General features: G+C 58.4%; 3 protein-coding genes and 1 long non-coding RNA gene across 4 annotated transcripts in view; 1 reads left to right on the forward strand and 3 right to left on the reverse strand.

Moving 5' to 3' along the window:
- The window catches only part of MCRIP1 (MAPK regulated corepressor interacting protein 1), a 7,237-nt gene extending 7,142 nt beyond the window's left edge, over positions 1-95 (reverse strand). The window contains exon 1 of the mRNA XM_019662014.1: positions 40-95. The gene's annotated coding sequence lies outside the window, so the exon portion shown is untranslated. The remainder of the gene's footprint in view (positions 1-39) is intronic.
- Positions 96-338: 243 nt separating this feature from the next.
- PPP1R27 (protein phosphatase 1 regulatory subunit 27) lies at positions 339-1,586 on the reverse strand. Its single transcript, XM_019661867.1, has 3 exons — positions 1,233-1,586; positions 997-1,147; positions 339-686 (listed from the first exon to the last, which is right to left on the reverse strand). The coding sequence occupies exons 1-3, from the start codon at positions 1,420-1,422 to the stop codon at positions 563-565; spliced, it is 465 nt and encodes a 154-aa protein (XP_019517412.1). The 5' UTR covers positions 1,423-1,586; the 3' UTR covers positions 339-562.
- A 2,915-nt stretch (positions 1,587-4,501) lies between these two features.
- Positions 4,502-7,490, forward strand: LOC109393075 (uncharacterized). The gene is made up of 2 exons (XR_002126175.1): positions 4,502-4,719; positions 6,601-7,490. It is a non-coding gene; the product is annotated as an uncharacterized LOC109393075 (long non-coding RNA).
- Positions 6,981-16,998, reverse strand: P4HB (prolyl 4-hydroxylase subunit beta). The gene is made up of 11 exons (XM_019661994.1): positions 16,737-16,998; positions 15,451-15,657; positions 13,945-14,078; positions 13,661-13,798; positions 10,171-10,275; positions 9,879-10,004; positions 9,483-9,683; positions 9,080-9,200; positions 8,792-8,973; positions 8,615-8,701; positions 6,981-7,830 (listed from the first exon to the last, which is right to left on the reverse strand). Exons 1-11 carry the CDS (start codon positions 16,882-16,884, stop codon positions 7,750-7,752), a joined length of 1,530 nt encoding a protein of 509 aa, XP_019517539.1. The 5' UTR covers positions 16,885-16,998; the 3' UTR covers positions 6,981-7,749.
- Between the last annotated feature and the right edge of the window lie 4,273 nt (positions 16,999-21,271).

The raw sequence follows: 21,271 nt of genomic DNA on the forward strand, positions 1-21,271 counted from the left end.
GTCCCTGCCGCGCCCGCTCCGCCCCCGCGGCCGACTCACCTCGCCGCTCAGCCGCCGCCGCCTCCTCCGCCTCCGCCAGCTGGGGCCCGGCCGGAAGTGACGCGACGTCGCGCACGCGCAGGCGCGGGAGCCCCCGGGTCACGTGACGGGCGGCGCGCTGCGCCGTGGGGCCGGGTCGGCGGGGTCGCTGGCGGAGGTTCGGGTGCCGCGCGGTCGGAGGCCGCAGGGTCGGCGGCCCCCCCAGCCCGGCGTGGACGGCGCGCCCGCCGACCACCGGAAGCGGCTGGAGCCGGGGGGCTAGGACCGGCTGGTCCCCAGTAATCAGGCCACCACCACGGTCTTGGGCACCACGTTTATTGAAAAAGTAAAAAGTGTCACAATAAAAAATTCACCTGGAGAAAAAGCCAGGCCAGAGGTGCGGGGCGGGGGTCGTGCCCAGGTCCAGGGTCCTGGCCAGCCTGGCCGGCTCTGGCCCCGCCTGCGGGCACGTCCTGGCACTTGGGGGAGGTAGGCGCTGGGCTTTTCCAGGGAGGATGAGAGCCCTGGGAGGGCAGGGCTGGGCTCAGTCCATCCTGGTCCCTTTGAAGAGTTCCACCAGGTCCTTGAAGTCTGGGTCAATGAGGTCGCAGGGCAGGTCGCCATCATCATTGGCTGCATCTCTGTCTGCCCCCAGGGAGATGAGGTACCTGGGTGCAAAGGGCAGCCCTGGTTGCAGGAGAAAGATGGCCTGGAGGATGCTTCCCCCACCCCAGAGTAGCGGGCTGGAGCCTCGAGGTCCACCTGTTTCTTTTTCTAGGTGGGGTGAGGGGGAAGAAACCTGACCCTTCAACAACTATGGCTGACTTTTCCAGTTTGCTCTAGGGAGGCAACAGGGCAGCACGGAGATTCCGCGAGCCCTTAGGGCTCTTAGCTGCACCACCACGAGGGCCAGCCACATCCGGGAGGCCACTTGAGGCCGGAGGAGTTGGGATGAGGCTGTTGGCCTGACCTTCTCACCTGGCTATGTCGGGGTACCCGTCGCTGCAGGCAATGTGCAGGGGCGTCCAGCCGGTCTCATCGCGCTGGTGGATGTCAGCCCCATACTTGACCAGCAGCTTCACGCACTCCAGGTTTCCGGAGAGCACGGCTTCATGCAGGGCCGCCAGGCCTGGGTGGAGCAGGGCAGGAGGGGTCAAGGCGGAGCCCTTCTCCCACCGCCCCACAGACCCTGGGCTGGCCCTGCAGGTACTCACCTGAGGGGTGGATGGTGTCCAGGGCCACTTTGCGAGCCCGGATGAAACGCCCCACCTGCGCCAGGTCGCCCTGGCGGATGTGGTCCAGGAACAGGACATCATTGGGGAAGTGCACGCTGCGCACAGCCAGCAGACGACGGCGCCGCTGCCGTGGGCTGTAGCGGGAATAGGGGACAGTTCTGCTGGGCATCCTGGGGGCTGTGGTGTGGGCCGCCCCGAAGAGGACCCCACTGCTCCGGAGAGGAAGATGCCCAGCCCAGACCAGACAAGTGTACAGGCTCCCCTAGATGAGGACAGCGGCTCCCGGCACAGCCACTGCAGTGCTCCCTGCGTTCCCTCTGGCAAGGGCAACTCCCACTTATATAGGCCCGCAGAGCTATATAAAGCTGCGCGGTCATGCTGGGCACCGCAAGGGGCCGAAACCGAGCTGCCCTCCGCCCCGCGCCCAGATCATGTTTGGTGGCTCGTCTTTCAGCACACCTGTCGCTGTGCCCAGCCAAAGGGGTCAGATCCTTCCTGGCTCTCGCACACAGCCCCGCTGCTGGACCTAGAAGGTGCCTTGCAAAGGACACTAGAAGGACAGGGCCTACCTATAAGGAAGGCGTGCAGGTACCAAGGAAGTGGAGGGCCCAGCACCTCCCCAGGCCCGAAGCTCTGGGAGAAGGGTATGGTGTGCCGTGAAGATGGCTGCCTCTACCTTCCAGAAAGCTAGGGCCGCCCACGTCTCAGGAGGCACAGGGTCCTGACTGTGCTAGGCAAGGCCCAGGCCTCTCCATCTCCCTCCCTGTCACTTCTTGCCTTCCATTATGGCTTACATCACTCTTGTGGGCCTTGCTGGCACTGCCTTCCTGCCTAGGGACCTCCCAGGTTGTATTCTGAATGCCTCAGCCCCCACACAGGCCATCCCGCCCTGCCTATCAGGAACCCACAATGGCCTGTTCCCCTCCACCCTGAACCCTGTTCCTGTCCCCCCCCCCCATTTCTCCTGGTTCCAGGCTCCTCTGTCACTTACTGGGCACGTGCTCACACTTAAGGTGGCATCCAGTCTGTGCCCCAAGAACAGGCCATCACGTCCTGGGTGGTATGTGCCCTCTGTACCTGGCCCAGTACAGACTTACCTGTGGGCGTGCCGCCAGTGGAATTTCAGAAGACGTGCCAGCACGCTGGGCCACTGCCACCTGCCTTCACTGCAGCAGCTAAGGCCTGAGGTGGGGCTTAGGCCTGGGTGGTAGAGAGGAACCAGTGGACAAGCTCTGAGCACGGAACATACGTGGGAGCCGAGCGGGACCAGGAGCGCACCTGTGGGGGCAGGACAGCCCCACAGCACCTGAAGCTGGCTATGTTGGTTTGCTAGGGCTGCCGTAACAAGGTGCCAGACAGGCCCTGAAACAACCGAACTTCATTGTCTCCCGGTTCTGGAGTCCGGGATCCAGGTGTCGGCGGGGTCGATTCCTTTTGAGGGAGAGTCTGTCCCAGGTCCCTCTCCTGGCTGCTGGTTGGCTGCCCTTGGTGTTCTCTGCTAGCAGACAGTTCAGCCCATCTCTGCCTTCATGTTCACAGGCCTGCTTCCCAAGTGCGGGTCTGTGTCCAAATCCCCCTTTTCATAAGGACACCAGCCAATGGATTAGGGCCACCCTACTCCAGTATGATCTCTTAACTGATTTCGTCTACAAGGACCCCTTTTCCACATAAGGTCCCATTCTGAGGTCCTGGGGTTAGGACTACACATATGAAAACTGGGGAAATGCAGTTCAACCCCTAACACTGGTGAAAATCCTCAGTGGTCACTGAAGGCCTGACTGAACAGAACCAAGACTGGCCAGCATTCTTCACAGGGGTAGGGCAGGCAGCTGGGCCACCAGCAGCCTTTACATCACCAAGCTGGTCTGAATCCAACAAAATCAAATCAACAAGTGTATTTGACACCCTATAGGTGCAAAGCTGTGGGCCCAGTGCTGTGGACAAACAGGGCGTGTCTACCATGGCCTCCCAGCCCTGCCTCAGTGGCCACTGCCCACCAGGCGGCCACGCCAGCCTCATAGGCCTCACGGTTCCTGTACTTCGGGGCTCAGAGGATGGGGCTGGACAGTCTGAACTCCTGGCCACTGGGTAGAAGTCAGGTACATTATCTTCTGGTTTATTTACGCAAAGCCTGGAGACTAAAAGTTCTACCCTGTAGATGGAGAAAGAACTTTCCTTTGATGTGAAGATTACCTTTTCTGATGTTATGGAAAGTTCTCTTTGCCCTCCCAGCTCGCTCAGAGGATCAGATGAAAGGACTCTGGATGAAGCTGCCACCAACAGCATGCCCCTCCCCGAGAGTGACCAGGCCTCCTCGGCAAGAGGCAGGCTGGGGCAAGCCCGTCAGGGTGTGTGTGTCGGTGACTTCAAGGGGACACTCCTGTCTATCTGCTTAAGGGCAAGCTGAAAGCCTGGGGGTGGGGAGGCGGTTCTTTTAGGATCAGAGAAGGGACTGGTGCCCAGAGCCTCCCCAGTCACAAGAGACTCCCTGAAAGGTACTTAAGTGCTTTTTATTCCAGTAAGGACACGGGACTGTGGACACGACCTGCAGAATGGCACCTTGGAATGCTTTGGCGGTGAGCAGCGTAACCGGCCACCGTTGTCAACAGCGTGCTTGTCACACAGCCACATCAGAACCAAGCCTGTATTCAGGCAGTTCTGTCCCTGGTCCTTCTCAGCCTGAGTGAGTGTGTAAAGTGACCTGGCTTGCGTGATTTGAAGTTTCTGCCATCTAGAGGACTAAAACAAACAAAAACATTTAATACAAAAAAGCTTACTTTTGAAAATTCAAGGAGCACAGCACAGCCAGCAGTGCTCAGCCTCCAGCAGGAAACGCCCAGGGGAGCGCAGGGGGCAATGCAAGGCCCTCCCTCCCTGCAGGCTCTGGGCCCAGGGGCCTGGGGGTGTGCTGCACCGGGCCAGCTCCTCCAGGCCAGTAGCTTCCAACCACCTGGAGGGAAGGAGGGGGAAAGAGACTGGGACATCCCAGGCTGTTAAGCCTTAACTGTGGGACCCAGAGCCTGCAAAGCCTTCTGGCTAATCCGCCAGCCCTGACAGGTCTTGGACTCCTCCCTGCAACCTCCCAGCCAACCCAGGCCCAGGAATGTGCTCATCAGCTGTGTCTGCAAAAGGGGACAGGTATCGGTGACACCCCCTCCCAGGAGCACGTGATGGCAATGCTCCCACAGCAGTGCCAGGCCCCCACAGCTGGTCCACAGGGTCACCAGCCTGGTGGCACCCTGGCTGGGGCAGGGAGCACAGGATTGGGCACAGCTCATCCCTTGTCACTGTTACTCCTGACAGCCTTGGAACACACACAAATCCTGGAGCAGACTCGCTCGAGCAGCCCCGGCACACGCCACCCCAGAACCAGGGAAGGACGCCGGTCATGGGCAGCCGTCCGCTCGGCCACTGAGCTGGAGGAGCGGTGCCCAGATGCTATGGAGTGTGGACAAGCCCCGGCCAGGTCAGTGCTGCCCAGGGCACCCACACCCGGTCCTCATCACACACTGGCTGCACACCACCTGTCCTGGTCAGAGACAGGAGCAGCCCTGGGGTTGGTGAAGGCCTGAATGGCAGGCTGACCAGACCACAGTGGGGAGGGCGGGCACATGGCCTCCTGCTGGGACCGTGACTATGGTCGTAAGGGAGATGACACCGCCACCTTGCAGTGGGCTGTGGGCTGTGACCACTGAGAGAACCATGTTCACAGCAAGCCCCGTGGTCACGTCTTCCAGCCGTGCCGCTGGCACCTGGAAGCTCCGACAACCGTGGGCCCAGACACTGGAAACACATGTGCACCTCCTACTCCAGGGAACAGGTCAGAGAAGGAGGCTCCAAGGGATGAGTGGAATGACAGTGCTGTTCTGGGCCTCCTAAAGTGGACGGCACATCCACCTCCAGTGTCATTCCACGATGTCACAGGGAGCCCTCCTGCCCCACCGGCCACTGCAGATGCATAGCTGAGCCCCTTGTAGCGCTGTCCTGGCCCCGCCGGCCCCTGCAGGACTCCCCTCCCGCCCTCAGAGGGACCCATAGGCACCGCAGGCCCAAGCGGTACCCCTAATCCAGGCTCAGAGGTGCCATCAGCCCCACACCGCAGCCAGGCCAACAATGAGCCTGAGGAAAAACCGATCTCGTACTTTCCTCTATGCAAACTACAAACTGAGGTTCCAGAAGTCAAATTAATCAAATTAATTTTTTTTTAAGCTGAGCCATTCTGCCACCTGTTGGCAGCTTAGCGGCAGCTCAGCTCGGGCTGGGAATCGAACTGGCGACACTGTTGCTCGGAGCTTGCACTCTTTTTTTTTTTTTTTAGATTTTTATTGGGAAATTGGGGGAAGGGGAACAGACAAGTTGCTGTCCTTTTGTTCTTCAGTCTAGTTGTGGAGGACGTTGCTTCACTGGCCCAAGTTGGAACCATCATTGCGCTCTTCCCGGGGGAGGCAGATCAGTCGCCGGCTTCTGGACGGCCACTCACGGTGGCTGCTGGCTACACACGGTGGCTGCTGGCCGCTCACGGTGGCTGCTGGCTACACACGGTAGCCCATGGCAACCCACTGCAGCAGGGGCTGCAGCCTACACCGTCGCCGTCGACTCATGGCAGCCCAGCTCCAGGTTGAGCTGTTGTGCAGCAGCTTAGCTGTAGAGGGCAGTGTCACTGGCCCTCATATGTGGGATCCAAACCGGGGCCCTCAGTCATCCCAAGCCAGCTCTTAACCAACGCGCCACTGGGCCAGCCTGGAGCTTGCACTCTTGAGCGAGCTCTAACCAACTGAGCCACTTTGCTGGCCCTCAAATTAATTTTAATAACTCAGTGACTTCCTATTTTTTTGTTTTTTTTTTTAAAGATTTTACTGGGGAATTGGGGAAGGGGAAGTGTTGGGGAACTGGGGAAGGGGAACAGCCAAATTGTTGTCCTTCAATCTTAGTTGTGGAGGGCACAGCTATTTCAGCTCCAAGTCCAGTGGCCACCTGGCTGCCCGTCGGCAGCTTGCAGCCGCTCAGCTCAAGGTGCTGTGTTCAGTCCTAGTTGCGGATGGGCGTAGCCCACCATCCCATGCAGGAGTCGAACCAGCAACCTTGTTGTTAGGAGCACGTGCTCTCTCCAACTGAGCCATCCTGCCACCTGTTGGCAGCTCAGCTCGGGTGCAGCTCACTGGCCCATGTGGGAATTGAACCAGCGACCTTGTTGCTCAGAGCTCACGCTCTTAACCAACTGAGCCACTCAGCCGGCTCCAACACTTGCTGTTTTAAAACCAGATCCTTTTTATATGAACGTTTGGTGATAGGCATAGCAATCTGTTGTTTTACCCATTCCTGAAGCTGGAAGGTTTGTTCCTATCAGACCTACAGTGGTTCCTGGCTGTGGCAGGAAGGGTCCAGGCCCATTGCACAGGACACCTGCTGACCTCTGGCTGGGGCTGGCTCCATGTGAGTGTCTTGATGTGGAACTCGAGCAAGATCCACGTTGTGACAACTAGATGCCCCGGGAGAGTAATGCCAGCCACACCGGTCACAGGTGAACCAGGTAAGCCGCATCACTGAGTGGGGCCAGGTGGCAGCCGACTTTCCACCTGGTGACCCAGGGTGCTTCATACTCACACCCTGCTCAGAGAGGCGTCTGCACATGAGTGGCCCCACCAAACCCACCTTCTTTCCCAAGTCGGAATGCCAGTCCCACTCCGGAGCCTGCAGAAATCATAAAGCAGACGTGACAACAGGCAGTAGAATTTCAACTTTATTTGGCCAATATGTACAGTTCCAATTTCCAATGTGGCAGTAATGCCTGAGGAACTGTCAACAACCGTTGGGGCTCAAGCATTCTGGGCGTCTCCGGCCTGAAGATGGAGGGCCCTGGTTCTGCTCGGCACAGGCCTCAGGCTGCCCCAGAGGTCAGAGCAGTGAGAGACCTGGCTGGGGAGGGGGATCTGGCCTGGCCCTGCTGCCCCTGTGACAGAGACCTAAAGTCTCCGTTTAACCAAACAATGCGAGAGCCACGCTCAGTCACGGCAACACTGGCATGAGGTGAGTGTGACCCGTCCAGCCTGGCTCGGTCCCTCTCCACACAGGGGACACCAGTCTCCAGGGCAGCCCAGCCAAGGTGCAACAGACACCCTGATGTCTAAAAATGTCTAAAAATCCCACAGATGGAACTTTTTAAAAGTGACAGCATAAACCTAACAGTGCCAGTGTGAGATTCCCAAACATTTAAGCGAGCGCTCTGGACAAACCGTGTACGAAAAAGTACATCACAATTAAAAAGAAACAGCCCCCAGGGTGGGCTGGCCTGGAGAGGGGACCCTTTCCAGAGACTGACAAGTGGAAGGAAGAGACGGGTCTAAATCTACGTGTGTTAGAGTGAAGTGTTGCCTCGGGAAGTCCCCTGTGATCTGATGGCCGCTCCTCTTCCGGGTTAGGGTCCCGGGCCCCGGACCTGTGCTGCAGAGGAGCAGCCCACCGAGGGCGAGTCGGGTGCCCAGGGCTGGCTGCGACATCACAGTTCGTCTTTCACAGCTTTCTGATCATCATCGTCCTCCAAGTCCGGCTCCTCTGCTTCCTCTAGGTCTTCCAGATCCTGGGACGTGGGGGAAAAAGAAGAAGGATGTGAAAGCTCAAGACCCTCACACGCCTCACACACCAGGGACGGGCTGGCCACTCAGACAGGGGTAACCAGTCTGGTCTCCCACATGCAGAAGCCTAGGGGCTATTGCCTCAGAAACGATGGCAGCCCCACCGTCAGGTGGGTGAGAGGCAGGGCAGCCCAGCATGGAGACGCAGCAGGGCCACCCCCTCCAGCCCTCAGAATGTGTGGTGCCAGTGGCAGCCGGCAGCCCACAGCCCACAGGCTGCCCGGGCCCTCCCGAGTCCCAACCGCACCCAGCTGAGCAGCCAGAGTGGACCCCCTCAGTAGACCTGCCCCCACCCGTTTCCCAGGGTTTTGGGTGGGCCCCGCCGGCCTGAACTGACCTTCCCTCCATTCCCCAACGCAGACGTCCTGCTATCCACCAGCCCCCACCCCCGCCACAGCCTCTAGGCCCTGGCGCACTTCTGACACGCCCTCTGCTCCCCCACGGCTGACACCAATAGGGCGCCTCAGCCGAGGGGCTGGGGAAGGACATTTGGGTCCGAGTGAGAAGTCACGTGGGGCGAGTCTGAGATTTCATAAGCAAACTCCAGCATATAGAGACGACACCAAACAGACGCACGTGGAAGTGCTGATGGGGAGAGCAATCCACATGCACGGGGAGGGCTTTCTGGCAGCCGCCCAGCCCGGCCTGGTCACGTGCCTCCAGTGTCAACCCCTGTAGGCTGGGGCCCGACAATCACACTTACGGCTGGGGTCAGACGATCACACTTACGTCGTCATCCCCTGCCCCATCCTGGCCACCGCTCTCCAGGAACTTCTTGAAGCCCTCTAGCGTCCGCTCCCCGTTGTAGTCGATGACCTGTGGGGATGGAGGGGGGTGAGGAGCAGGACTTTAGGCGATGCCCCCTCCCTGCAGAGGTGCCCCCCCCCTGCCCAGTGGGAGGCGCACCGTCCTGTCTGCGCCCGCTGGGAAGAACTTGAGCGTGGGGAAACTGTGCACTTTGACAGCCTCCACCTCGTTAGCCGTTGAGTCCATCTTGGCGATGATGATATTTTCATGGTCCTTGTATGTCTCTCCTAGCTTATCCCAAATAGGAGCCAACTGTTTGCAGTGGCCGCACCACGGGGCATCTGGAAGGAGGCAGGCCTGAGTCTCACTGGGCCAGGAAGCCGTTCCTGCCCGACCCAGCTCCAACACTCCGAGGGAGCCCACAAACCCGGAAAAGCCTTCGCTTACAGAATTCCACAAAGACGTTCTTTTTCTCATCAAAAGCCACCTCTTCAAAGTTCTTCCCGACCAACACTTTGACAGGATGCTTGTCCCAGTCTTCAGGCAGCTCCTGGCTCATCAGGTGGGGCTGGAGGGCAGGCAAGAGGGTCAGGGGCACAGCCACCATGGGCCAGCCACCCCGTGGAGGGGCACAAGTGCCCTCGGCAGACCACAAGGCCCACGGAGTCTGAGGACGGCCAAGCCTACAAGGCCAGTCATTGCTGCTCCCTGCTCCCCATGCAGTGGGACCAGGACGGTCATTTCACCCCATCTAGAGGCTTTGTCCCCAGGACCCCACGCTCACGGATGCAGCCACACAAAGGAACCAGAGGTGGCGCAGGCCAGCCCCCGCCCAGGGCACGCCGCACACCTTGATCTTGCCCTCCAGGAAGCGGCGGCAGAACTCCGTGATCTTGTCTGCTGTCAGCTCGTCCGACTCGGGCTTGTACTTGGTCATCTCCTCCTCCAGGGTGATGAGACGCACGGCTGGGCATTCCTCCTTCTTCAGGCCGAAGAACTCGAGGATGCGCTGGTTGTCGGTGTGGTCACTGTCGATGAAGATAAACAGGATCTTGGGGGAGAAAAGGCACGTTGAGTGGCAATGGGAAGGCGGCACGTTCAAGGTAACATGTCTACTCTGGGCACTCAGCACGGGCACGTCAGGCCACGTGCCAGTGGGAGCGGAGGCAGACCCGGTCAGCCCTCCCCAAGACCCCCCAGGACCCAGGACAGGTAGTGTGTGTGAGGGGACGACGACGCCACGCACCTTGCCCTTGAAGCTCCCAGCAGCGCTCTTGAAGTTGCTCAGTTTGCCATCGTAGTCAGACACGCTCTTGGGCAGGAACAGCAGGATGTGAGTCTTGATCTCCCCTCCGAAAATCTTCGGGGCCGTCTGTTGAAACAGGTTACTTGTCCTGAGCCACGAGCTAAACTACTGACGTAGGTACATGCTCAATGGCCCCTCGTCACTGCACGCCCGGACAACAACGAGGACTCGACTGGGGACCCCAGGGCACCGCCCGCCCCAGAGCAGGCCCAGTGGGAGCAGATGTCCGGACCTGCTCGGTGAACTCGATGACCAGTGGCAGCTGATTGTGCTTGATGAAGTCCAGCAGCTTGTCTTTAGTGATCTCCCCATCAAAGTCATTCCGGCCTTCATCAAACTACGGACAGAACAGAGAGGGCCCTGAGCACCGAGGCTCAGCAGAGCAAGGCATGTCCCCAGCCAGCCTGGCAGCCCCACCTTCTGTCTGGGATCGACAGCAATTGGGGCAGACCCCACGTGCCTGTCTAGCAAACAAAGCCAGGCGACGCCTGCAGGGACCAGCATCTTTCTGAGTACCAGGCAACAGTGATGTCCCCAAGGGAGAGCGAGCGAGCAGGCAGGCTCCCAGAACACAGGCCGGCAGCGGGCCCGAGACCCCGCCCCACCATGCTGTGGAGTCACAAGCCCCTCGTCCCAGTGCTGGGAACCTTTCTCATCCCCAAGTCCCTAAAGCTACAGCTCTTAGGGTGTGGGCAGCACCCCTGGGGGCGGCCGCAAGGTCAAGGCGACATTCACCATCACATTCGGATGTCATGTGCTTTCTCACGTTTTCTGTTGTGTGTGCAGGATGGTTTTACCGGGGTGGCATGTGTGACATCACAGCAGACTGAAAGCAAATAGGAGAGCTCTGCTGTCTTCTGTTTAGGCAAACATTAAAGGGACCAGGAGACGCCTAACATACCACTCTTATCATTAAAATATTGTCTGGGAAAATTAACTTTCAGAAGAATGTTATTTTTGATAACATGTAATGGCTTTGTTATTGTTATTTTAGAATAAAGTAAGTTTTCAAAAAAATTCTCAACCTACTTTCTAAAAACAAAAATCGACAGGTAGAGCCCACACAAACCAGCTCTTTGGGATGCTCAGGACACAAAAGGGTTTCAGAAGTCCTGAGGCACAAAGGTGGAGGCCAGAGGGCCAACGGGGCGCCTTGTGGCCGAGCTGCGGCCGCAGCTGCGAACGGGCTGCACAGACGGCTCCCGACAGAGGTGGGTCCTGGGCCTGAGCCTTGGCCAGTGGGCAGTCCAGGTGAGCCTGCCGTCATCCCCGAGCTCTCAAATGAGACCTGGAGGGGACCTGCTCGCCTTTCTTTCCTGCCATTCCCCACAGCACAAACGTGGATTAAAAGGGGGAATAGCCAAGGCCAAGAGCACATTGTTTAGAAAATGAGGAGCCAACTGGGCGGCCCCATCAGGCACACAGCAGGCCAGGCCCCTTGCCCCAATTAGAGGCACATAGTCGCTGTCCACACGCACCCTGCCCGAGCAGCCAGCATTGTCTGCCCGACCCCATGCTGACCTGCCGCTTTGTCAAGCCACAATCTTTTTACAATCTTTTTGGTAATGTTGCCACATTATACTGTGTTCACCATCTACTTTGGTAAAAAGCAGCTAGCCAGCCCTCACTTAGCTGGGGACAGCGGCAGGAGGCACGGTGCCCTGGGCGGAGACCCTCGTCTCTAGCAGCGGAGGCAGCCCTGCCAGGCCCCAATGGAAAAGTCACAAAAAGGTTCAACACTGCAAGCCCTGGAGACACCGGCCCACAGCCACTCCTAATGCCCCAGGCTTCCAGGAGTAGGCAAGGAAAACAGAATAAATGTCCTCGGAACAAAGACATAGGAAGCTCAGCTCTCAAGCCCATGATCCAACCCCTGTGACCAGTGACCCAAGCTGGTGCAGAGGGGCTTCAGTGCCACCGCACCACTGCCCTCCTTGTCATCCTGCCTAGCAAGCAGCACTGGCCGCTCCAGGGAGCCCGCTGGCTGGGGCCCCTGGGGAAGTGGCTGGCTTGGCCAGGCTGCCCTGGAAAACCCAGCTCACGTTGAGGAACTGGGCTGAACAGCCTGAAGGAAGGGGACAAGTAAAGGCTGAAAAAGAAAATAAGAAACCGAGTGTGACAGCTGACAAAGCAGGGACGCCGGGCACAGCGGAAACCTGAGAGGCTCTGGGCCAGAGGCATCACGCTTCCCTGTCCGTGGGGCTCTGCGTCTCACTGCAGCTGTGACTCCCACTGGCCCCCCGCAAACGCCACAGGTTCGGTCAGGCTGCTGCCCGAGCGAGCGAGAGCCACCGTGTGGACAGGAAGCGCTGCTCGCTCACTGGCACCAGACCTGAGGGCTCGGCCGTGCCCGGCCTGAGTTGACACACGGAGATCGGCTGGCACGTCTTTGCAGAACAAGGAACGGTTGCTCTAACCTGCGATCAGCTGTGAAAATGGGTCCCCTCGATGTCGAGGGTGATGGAAAGCAACAGTGTGGACCGAAGCCGCAAAGGCCTAGAGCACTCAGTCCATCTGCACTTCAGGACGAGACCCAGGCCTCTGTCGTTAACACCCACGCATCTTCATGAACACGCCATGGGTTTCCTCATTGGATGCTAATTACAATTTCTCAGGCACCTTTGTGATGACAATGACTAATTCACTAATTTGACCCTTTGGGGAACACTGGATTTCTCACAAGCAGGAAGCACACACAATGCCATGAGTGCTGTCAAGGAAGGGGCTACAGACATACCCTAGCGACAAGGACACAGGAAGACAGCCACCCAGAGCCACCCTGGCCAACTTAGCGATTCCTGTCCTCCGGAGCATTGCTGGGGCCTCGCACCCTGCCGACAGCCCCAGAAAAATGTTAAACGCCAGGCAGTTACTACACAGAGATGCCTGCTCCTCACCATCAGTACAGCGTACGCATGCACACACACGTCCCCCCACCGCCACCCCCACCCCTGTGAGGAGCTGGGGCCTCGCCAAACACCGCATCCTTCCTGAGGAAGGACGACAGGAGTCCCGTCCCTGCCCTGAAGGCATGCGCCCCACCCCGGGCTCCTCTCCCAGCCATCTCTCCTGCAGCCTGCACTGTACTTTCTGGCTCCCAATCCAGGGTCAGCCCAAGAGCATGGGCGCTTGCCCGGCCCCCATCCCACGGCCTGGTGGCTGAGATGAAAGGCAAACACCCCCATCGCCCAATCAGTAATGTGCCAACACGACTCCCACTGGGTCCTCGCCAGCAGCCCCTTTACGAAGAGGAGGGACACCAGGACGAGGGGCCCATGGGAACAGGGCATTGCCAGAAGGTAGGGACACGCACCCCAACAACTAACACTCTGAAGCCTCTGTTTGGGGTGAAGAAAAGTTTTGGAACCACGTTGCACAACACAGTAAATGCAGCCACAGAACCCTACAGACTTGGAAATGGTTACGGCAAACTTATACATGTCTCACCAGCTTTCTTTTTCCCCCAAAAAGCTACCCCTCTCCAAAGCAGCTCCGCCCTCATAAAACACAGCACCCAGGGCTATCACAGAAGCCGGACAAAGGGCTGAAGGCCACTGAGTGGCTCCAATAGGCTGACGTTGCAAAATGGGCCCTGATAAGTCAGGCTGGCGGTCCAGCGGTCAGGGCAAGGTTCTCCAGGTGTGGCAATAAGGAAAGTGACACCACCCTAAGTGTGACACCTTGACGACCCCAGGTGGGCGGAGCAGCTGAGGGCCACTCACCTTCTTAAAGAGGACAACCCCGTCCTTGTTCAGTTGGTACTTGGAGAACACCTCGTTGTTGGACGTCATCCCAAAGGGTATGTCATCAATGGCCTCTGCTGCCAGCAGGAACTGCTTGGCAAAGTCCGACTCCACATCCTGCAGAGAAGAGCCACAGGTGGCACACAGCCCAGCACCCAGGACCCCTGCCCGGATCAGCAACAGGGCACACCACAGTGCCCGGGCCACGGGTACCTGTTCCCCAATGGCAGGGCAAGACCCGAGATGAATCCCGAAGCCTCTACCTTGAAGAAGCCGATGACTGTCACCTCACTGGACTCCACCAAGGCCTCTGCAGCAGCCACGTTGGGCAGCGTGGTGGCAGCGGGGCCTGTGCGTTTCTTCAGCCAGTTCACAATGTCATCAGCTTCTCTGCCAGCTGCACCCAAACACAGGCGGGGGCCACATGAAACCAGGGCCCACCCTCCTCCCTGCCCATCCTCATCTGAGCTCTCTGCCGAAGTCACAGCAAGACAGCCTCGTGCTGCAGGAAAGGCACCTTGTCCATGCACCTGTCTGAATTCCAAGCTCAAACGGCTTTTCTTTGTGGGGGAGACTGAGGTTGTGTTAAAGGAGGGGAAGGGCAGTGGTGACTTCTTGGGAACAGGATGACAAGTCATTTTTCTCTTCTAAGCCCTTTGCATTTTTCTAAGTTTTCCTTGACGTTTGCATTCATTAAAAACAAACATTCCGCCCCCCCTCCCTGCCAGTGGCCTCACACTAGGCTTCGTCTTAATTAGAGATGTGGTAATATGAAAAAACAACAACAAAATAAACCTAATTAGTACGTTGGCCTCAGTGCCAGTGTTCCCGATGAAAACAGGCCCAGCCCCGCCCAGCCTCCCGCACACAAGGCTGGTCAGCAGCCCTGGCCTTCGCACCACCCGGACTAGTAAGACGCCAAGGCAGCACCTGCGCACCGCCCAGAGCACAGAATGAACAGAAAGATGCCCGCTCCTCCTGCTGCAGGCCAACGACGGGCCCCTCACAGGGTCTGACTGCCTGGTCCAATGTGGGGCGCACTGCCGAGCCTCACGTTTTAAAGGGTTCTGCCAAATGGCAGCAGAGAGCTGAGTCACCAGTCACAGGTGGAACTGGGAGCAGTCTCACCTACAGAACCTATGGCTTAGTGACAGGATCCCGGTAGCTTTGGACAAGGCACTTCCTGCTCCAAAAGTGAACACAAGTAAAAACGGGAGTAGTGAAACAGCAGCCAAGCAAGAAGACCAGGGCTGTGGTGTCAGAATTAACATGACAGGCTGCTCAAGCAGATTGTGACGGATGAGCCACGGAACCGGTTTCACAGACGAAAGGTTCTCCTTGGTCACAGGTACTACCCGGACTCTAAAGGGGCCCAGCCCCATGAAATCAGCCTCAGAGTGAGCACGTGGAGCTGGCCTTAAACTCGAGCTCTGCCATGACAGCTGTGTGACTCGGCTCTCAGCCTCAGCCCTTCCACATGCAAGCACTCAGCCTGGTGGCCAGCACAGCTGACAGCAGCCACCGCACGTGGTGTCGCTGCTCATCTGAGGATAAGCCTCAGCCTGCTACCCACCCCCAGGATGTCCCTCTCCATTTGAGAAGTTATTCTGTATTGGGAACTTTCCTCCCGTGACCTTCAGAGGCTGAGCTAGGCCAAAAGCTCGGTTCCCCTCCGCGCCTCTGACAATGGGCCTCCCCTGCCCGTTAGCCTCCAGGGGCTGCAGGCAAAACCCTCCGCAGGCAGGTGAAGGGCAGAGCCGCAGTCGTACCTGTATACTCTCTGGGGGAAGCCGTGTCTCCGTTCTTGAAGAACTTGATGGTGGGGTAGCCACGGACGCCATACTGCTGGGCCAGGTCAGACTCCTCTGTGGCGTCCACCTTCGCCAGTCTGATCTCCGAGCCTTCCGCCTTCAGTTTCCCAGCTGCTTTGGCATACTCAGGGGCCAGAGCCTTGCAGTGGCCACACCAAGGGGCATCTGAAAAGGAAGGCAAGATGCTAGAAAGCAGCACTGGCCCCAGCTCCTGCTCCCCTCCCCTTCTCCCTGGGTGCTTCCCTTCCTGAAGCCCTTATCTACTCTCCAAGATAACCCTCTGAAGGAACGCACAGGCTGAGCTGATAGCTTGGTGATCTTGGGCAATCTTGGGACGGAGGGCACAAGTGACAAAGCAACACCACCTCCCACTCTGCTCTGTCACCGCTCAGCACAGGAAGAGCAGCTCTTTAATGATTAGCAACTTCCTATTACCTGCATTCAGGCCATCGGGGCAACGTCCATGGGACTTCCCTTGAGGAAGGCTGAGAAAAGGCTAATGCCCACCGCATTCAGACAGACCGAGTCACAGGTGACACACATCTGTACACACCTGCCCTGCAACTCATTAAAACTGGCTCTTTACACTGCTGGAACAAGCTCTCTCTCACTAAGGTTAGCAGCTGCGTTGGGCCTAAGATTTCCAGCCCAGACGCACTTAAACACTCATAAACACAAAGCTTTGGATGGTGGTGGGCAACACTATCGGAGCGGAGGTAGCTGTCCCGGTTGAAGGTGGCGCAGGCAGGAGTGGGGACCTCTGGGGAGCAGTTAGGGGGCTGGACTCGGGCCTGTCCCTTTGTATTTGTGGCAGCTCACACACACCAACCCTGCTTTTCTTAGGCTAAAAGAGGGATCCTGCCGTTAAGACGTCAGGCAGAAAGTCAGCCCTGGGTCTCAGCCCACGGTCATCCTAGGGTCCAGCTCCGGCAGGGAGGGTGTCCCCAGGACGCCGGCAATGCAGGGACACTGACAACAGGTCTGTGGGCTGTTTCAGCCCAGGATGAGCCTCCCAAGGGGCACTCGCCGTGTCCAGAGGGGGCCGGAACGCTGACAGCCCTGAGGACCCCAACCCGCCGCGGGGGTTGGAGGAGGTAGGGTGATGAGGGCAGAGCGGCCCTCTGCCCCCTTGCGCCCTCCGTCCCTCCCTGTTGGCCCTGCGTCCCGAGCCCTCCGTCCCCTGCGCTCCTGTCCCGGTCCCCGTCCCCACCCCGCGGCGGCGGCGAGGCCCAGGCAGCACTCACAGAACTCCACCAGCAGGTACTTGTGGGCCGCCAGCGCTTCCTCGAAGTTGCCCTTGTTGAGCACCAGGACATGGTCCTCCTCTTCGGGGTCAGCGCCCGCGGGAGCCAGCACGGCCAGGGCCAGACAGAGAAGAACGCGGCGCAGCATGTCGGATGCGGGCGCGGCGCTTCGATTGGCGCCGCCGGACAGCGAGGCCTCGAGAGCGCGCGCCGCCCGCCCCGTTCTTATGAGCCTGGCCGCCGCGCGCGTCCCCGCCCGCGTCCGCCCCTGATTGGCCGGTGGACTCTGAGGCTCGCCTCCGCCGCACTCGGATTGGGTGGCCACACTAGCCCCGGCCCCCGATTCGGAATAGCTACGGAGGCCACCTTAGCCCTCGTCCGGGATTGGCCGAGGAGCTCGCGCTCGCACTCTTCCCCAACCTCTCATTGGCTTCCGGCGGAGAACTTTCTCTCTCTCGACTTGTAACTGGTGGCTTTCTCCCACACTTTCTACGGGTCAGGAATGGCTGCCACCTTCGGAGGCCCGAGCTCTGCGGCTCCTGATTGGCCAAGAGATGCGCGCACCCCGCGCGATCCTTCGTCGAACGTGGCAGTGGGGAGGAGTTCCCGGTCGAGGGGCGGAGCTGCGTCTGCGCCTCCGAAACCCTTCGTGTTGCATTCTGACTGGACCGCGTATCCGTAACTGGCCCCTCCTCTCCGGCTCTCGGGCCGGAAGCTGGACTGACGCAACTTCCGGCGCGCGTGAGGTTCGTGCGGCGCCTCCTTGGGAGTCTGGGTTCGGGAGCGGTGGGCGGCTAGCGGGCCAAGGTGTTCCCAGCGGCAGTCGGTGGGTCGCTGAGGGCCCAGGAAGGATGCGATGGGGCCGGAAAAACTTGCGGGGTAGGGCTGCTGTAGCTAGGCCAGGGAATTGAGAGCCCCAGGCCTCAGCACGGGAGCCTGCGCGGAGCCGATCAGAGGAAGGGGAGGTTGGGCGGGTCCACCTGAAGGTCCCGAAACGAGGAAACAGACCCAGGGTCGCACGCAGACGTTGCGTAAGGGCTGCAGCCGCTTCGGGCCGGGAGGACCTCCAGGCGCCCGCCCGAGCAAAAGGCCACAGCGGCGATACTGGCCCCTTCCCCTTGGTTGCCAGATCCCACTAAGCTGTGCGATGCTTCTCAGGCGCTGGGTAGCAGCCACAAAAGAATCCCCGGACCCACACAGCTCCAGACCCGCGCTGTGCAACGGGGTCGCTACCTGCCACCGCCGCTACTGAGCGCTTGCAGTTGAGCTGGCCTTACTGAGTGTAATACGGGCAAAAGAATGTACCGTATTCCCCTTGATAATATTTATTTTCACATGTTGAAATGTTTGGGGCTAAAACATTAAATACATTGGGGTTATGTACAAATACTAAAGTTAATTTCACTTGTTTGTTTTTGAGTTTTTTTAAACATGGCTCCTAGAAAATTTAAAACAACACGTGGCTCGCATCTTATTTCTGCCGCTCTGGAGGGATCAGCTCACTGCTCAACGCCTCCCATAACCTCTGCCTTCCCCCAGCTGCCCTCCCACCCCTACTCCTTCAGCGCTCCTTTCTTCGTTCGAGTTCCTCTTCGTTTGTGTTCACTTCCTTATTTGTGGAATTGCACCACCGCTGAATTTAAGACTCGTCAACTTAATAACTTGGCAGGGAACAGGGAAACACTCCCCCATTAAATGTACACGTTGGCGAATGACATCTTGATTCCAGAAATGGTGAAACACAAAAAAGGTGCTTGTGTACTTTTGAGAGTTTGCATCTGTTAATACGTTGCTCTTGAAGGCATGTTTTCTCATCTCTCCTACACGCACTCCAACTAGAATAGGAATTCCTGAAGGTCATGACCAGGTTCTCCGTGTGCCTCCCTCACTTCCAGTAGAGCAAGGGTGAGTTAGAGGTGGTTGTACCTGCTGGGACACCTGTCTTGCTTCGCTGGAGTGACTACAGGAGCTGAGACTTTCTACATAGAAAGGCTACAAACGTGCCTCAGCAGGTGCCCACTTCTGCCCCAGCTCAGTGGGGCCCTGGCCTGGATGCTTGCTCTTTGTAACTTGTAATTGCAGATAAGAGTCCGCTTTGTTCTCTGGGGACAGGGGTGTTGCCTCATGTCTGCTGCCCTAACGCCTACCGTTTCTGTAGTTACCATGACCCTCTTCCACAGACCACAATTTGGGACCTGAGACAAGGGACATTTGTACCACGTCTAGACTTCAGAGGCACTCATGAGGCCAGAGTTCAGATGCCTAAATATTGGGGCTTGAGTTTTTTTGGCTGATGGGGACAGAATGAAGGGTATTTGTGACACCATAATGCTGATTAGTTTGTGATGGTTTGGAGGTAGTGCAGCCCCAGAGCACACAGACAGTATTTACAAAGATGAGAACATGGGGACCAAGGGGAGAGCAGACCAGCAGTTGGGGACCCAAGCTGCTGGCTGTGGTTGAGCCTCACTCTGGTTGTGTCTGGGCCTCCATGGCCAGACCTGAGGGCAGTTGTCACACCCTGATGCAGACAACGACAGGGCTATGTTCGCCAGCCCAGGTGGCTACAGCCAAGTTATCATTCTGTGAAAATCCGGGCCTGAGCAGGGCTCGAGCTTGGACGGGTCACGGCATTTTGACGCCGTCGCTGTACTGATGTGCCTTCTCTCTGAGGCCCTTTGCCCACCTTGAATTGACCTTGCGCACCGACCATGCAGGAACAGCAAAGCTAGAGGGAGGCCTGGCTTGGGGTTGGCCTGAGATCCTGTCTCTCGGGTTGGTCAAAACAGGGTGAGGGAGGTGTAGGGGTGCATGCAGCCCCCCACAACACAGGCCGGGTTCACTGAACACCCCTGCAGCCTCAGCCCTAGGGGAGGGCTGGTGCTCACCCTTGTACCCCAGCCCTGAGTTGGAGTTGCCCTTGGAGGTCAGGGCCACCCGCCCTTGTGGCTGTGACACCTGGACCCACACAGCTGCTTCAGGGCATCATCCAGGAGTCTCATGCTTGGAGAAGGTGCCCATTGAGCATCGGTTGAGCTACTGATTAAATATTTTGATAAATACTATCAAAAATAGAGTCCTCAGAATAAAATAGCTCCCTTCCCACCTGCGATTGGGTTGGAGGTGTAGAGGGGTGAACAGCAGGTTCCTGGACACCTGGGAAGTGCTCACCTGGCCACTGAAGGCCAGCTCCTGACTGCAGGTCCACAGAGGGCTGTGCCATGGGCCATGCAGCGGTGGGAGAACTTGGGTATGGATGACAGCGGAACTGGGAAGCAGGCGCAGTGGTGAGCATGGCCCCGGTGGCCAGACACGGGCCCTGATTGAGGGTGGGACAGTGTTATGCATGGAGCAGATTCTTGTAAATCACAGAAGCTGGTGATTAGGTGGTCACACATCAAAGCCCTGACCTGGGGCCGGCCGAGTGGCGCGATGGTTAAGAACTGGCTTGGGATGCCAGAGGGCCCCGGTTCGGATCCCACATATGAGGGCCAGTGACACTGCCCTATACAGCTAAGATGCTGAACAACAGCTCAACCTGGAGCTGGGCCTGGGCTGCCATGAGTTGCTGGCCACGGCGTAGGCGGCGTAGGCTGCAGCCCCTGCTGCAGTGGGTTGCCATGGGCTACCGTGTGTAGCCAGCAGCCAGCGTGAGCGGCCAGCAGCCGCAGTGAGCGGCCGTCCAGAAGCCGGCGACTGATCTGCCTCATCCGGGAAGAGCGCAATGATGTTGCCAGCTTGGGCCAGTGAAGCAATGTCCTCCAAAACTAGACTGAAGAACAAAATGACAGCAACTTATCTGTTCCCATCTCCCCAATTCCCCAATAAAAAAAAAATCTTAAAAAAAAAGCCCTGACCTGGCAACTACTGGCAGCCCCCGTGGGGGAAGAAGGGTCCTTCTGGGGGCGGGTGAGGAGACAGAAGCTGGGGGATGACAGGGCAGTAGACAGGGAGGGGAGTTGAGGGGACCACAGGCTCTGGCTCACGGGTGGGGAGGCCAGGCCCAGGGGCACCCGGCTGTACAGAGGGTTTGGGGTGGGACCAGAAGGATCGGGTTAGACTTGGGACCCGAGAGACACGTCATGGAGCTCCTGCAGGTGCCACCTCATGCTACCCTTCACCGGGGAGGACACAGATCAAAGTCTGGGCTGTTGGCAGTGTGCCTGTACAACTTGGCACTCAGGGTCCGAGTTCACGTGTGTAACTACAGCTGGGGAAATCCATGAGCGAAAGCAGCAGGAGCCTGAGAGGGCCCTTGCCCAGTAAACTGAACTGCTGACAGCACAGGCTGCATGATGTTCACAAGACCTTCAGGAAGTGAACTAGGAGAGCTGGAGTGGCTGCTACAGGTCAGCTGCCGGAGAGCATGGCTTCTGCACCGGCAGGAATGAGGCTCAGAGGTGGCTACATCTAAGTTCAGTGGGCAAGGCCTGGCACCTTGGAGCCTGGAGCTGTGCCATCTCACTTTCCTCCCCTGCCCTCCCTTCACTCTCGAGGTGGGGCAGCCGATTCTGGGAGCGGCCGGATAAGGTCTC

This window comes from Hipposideros armiger, unplaced genomic scaffold (assembly GCF_001890085.2).
Source record: "Hipposideros armiger isolate ML-2016 unplaced genomic scaffold, ASM189008v1 scaffold_362, whole genome shotgun sequence".
Lineage (NCBI taxonomy): Eukaryota > Metazoa > Chordata > Mammalia > Chiroptera > Hipposideridae > Hipposideros > Hipposideros armiger.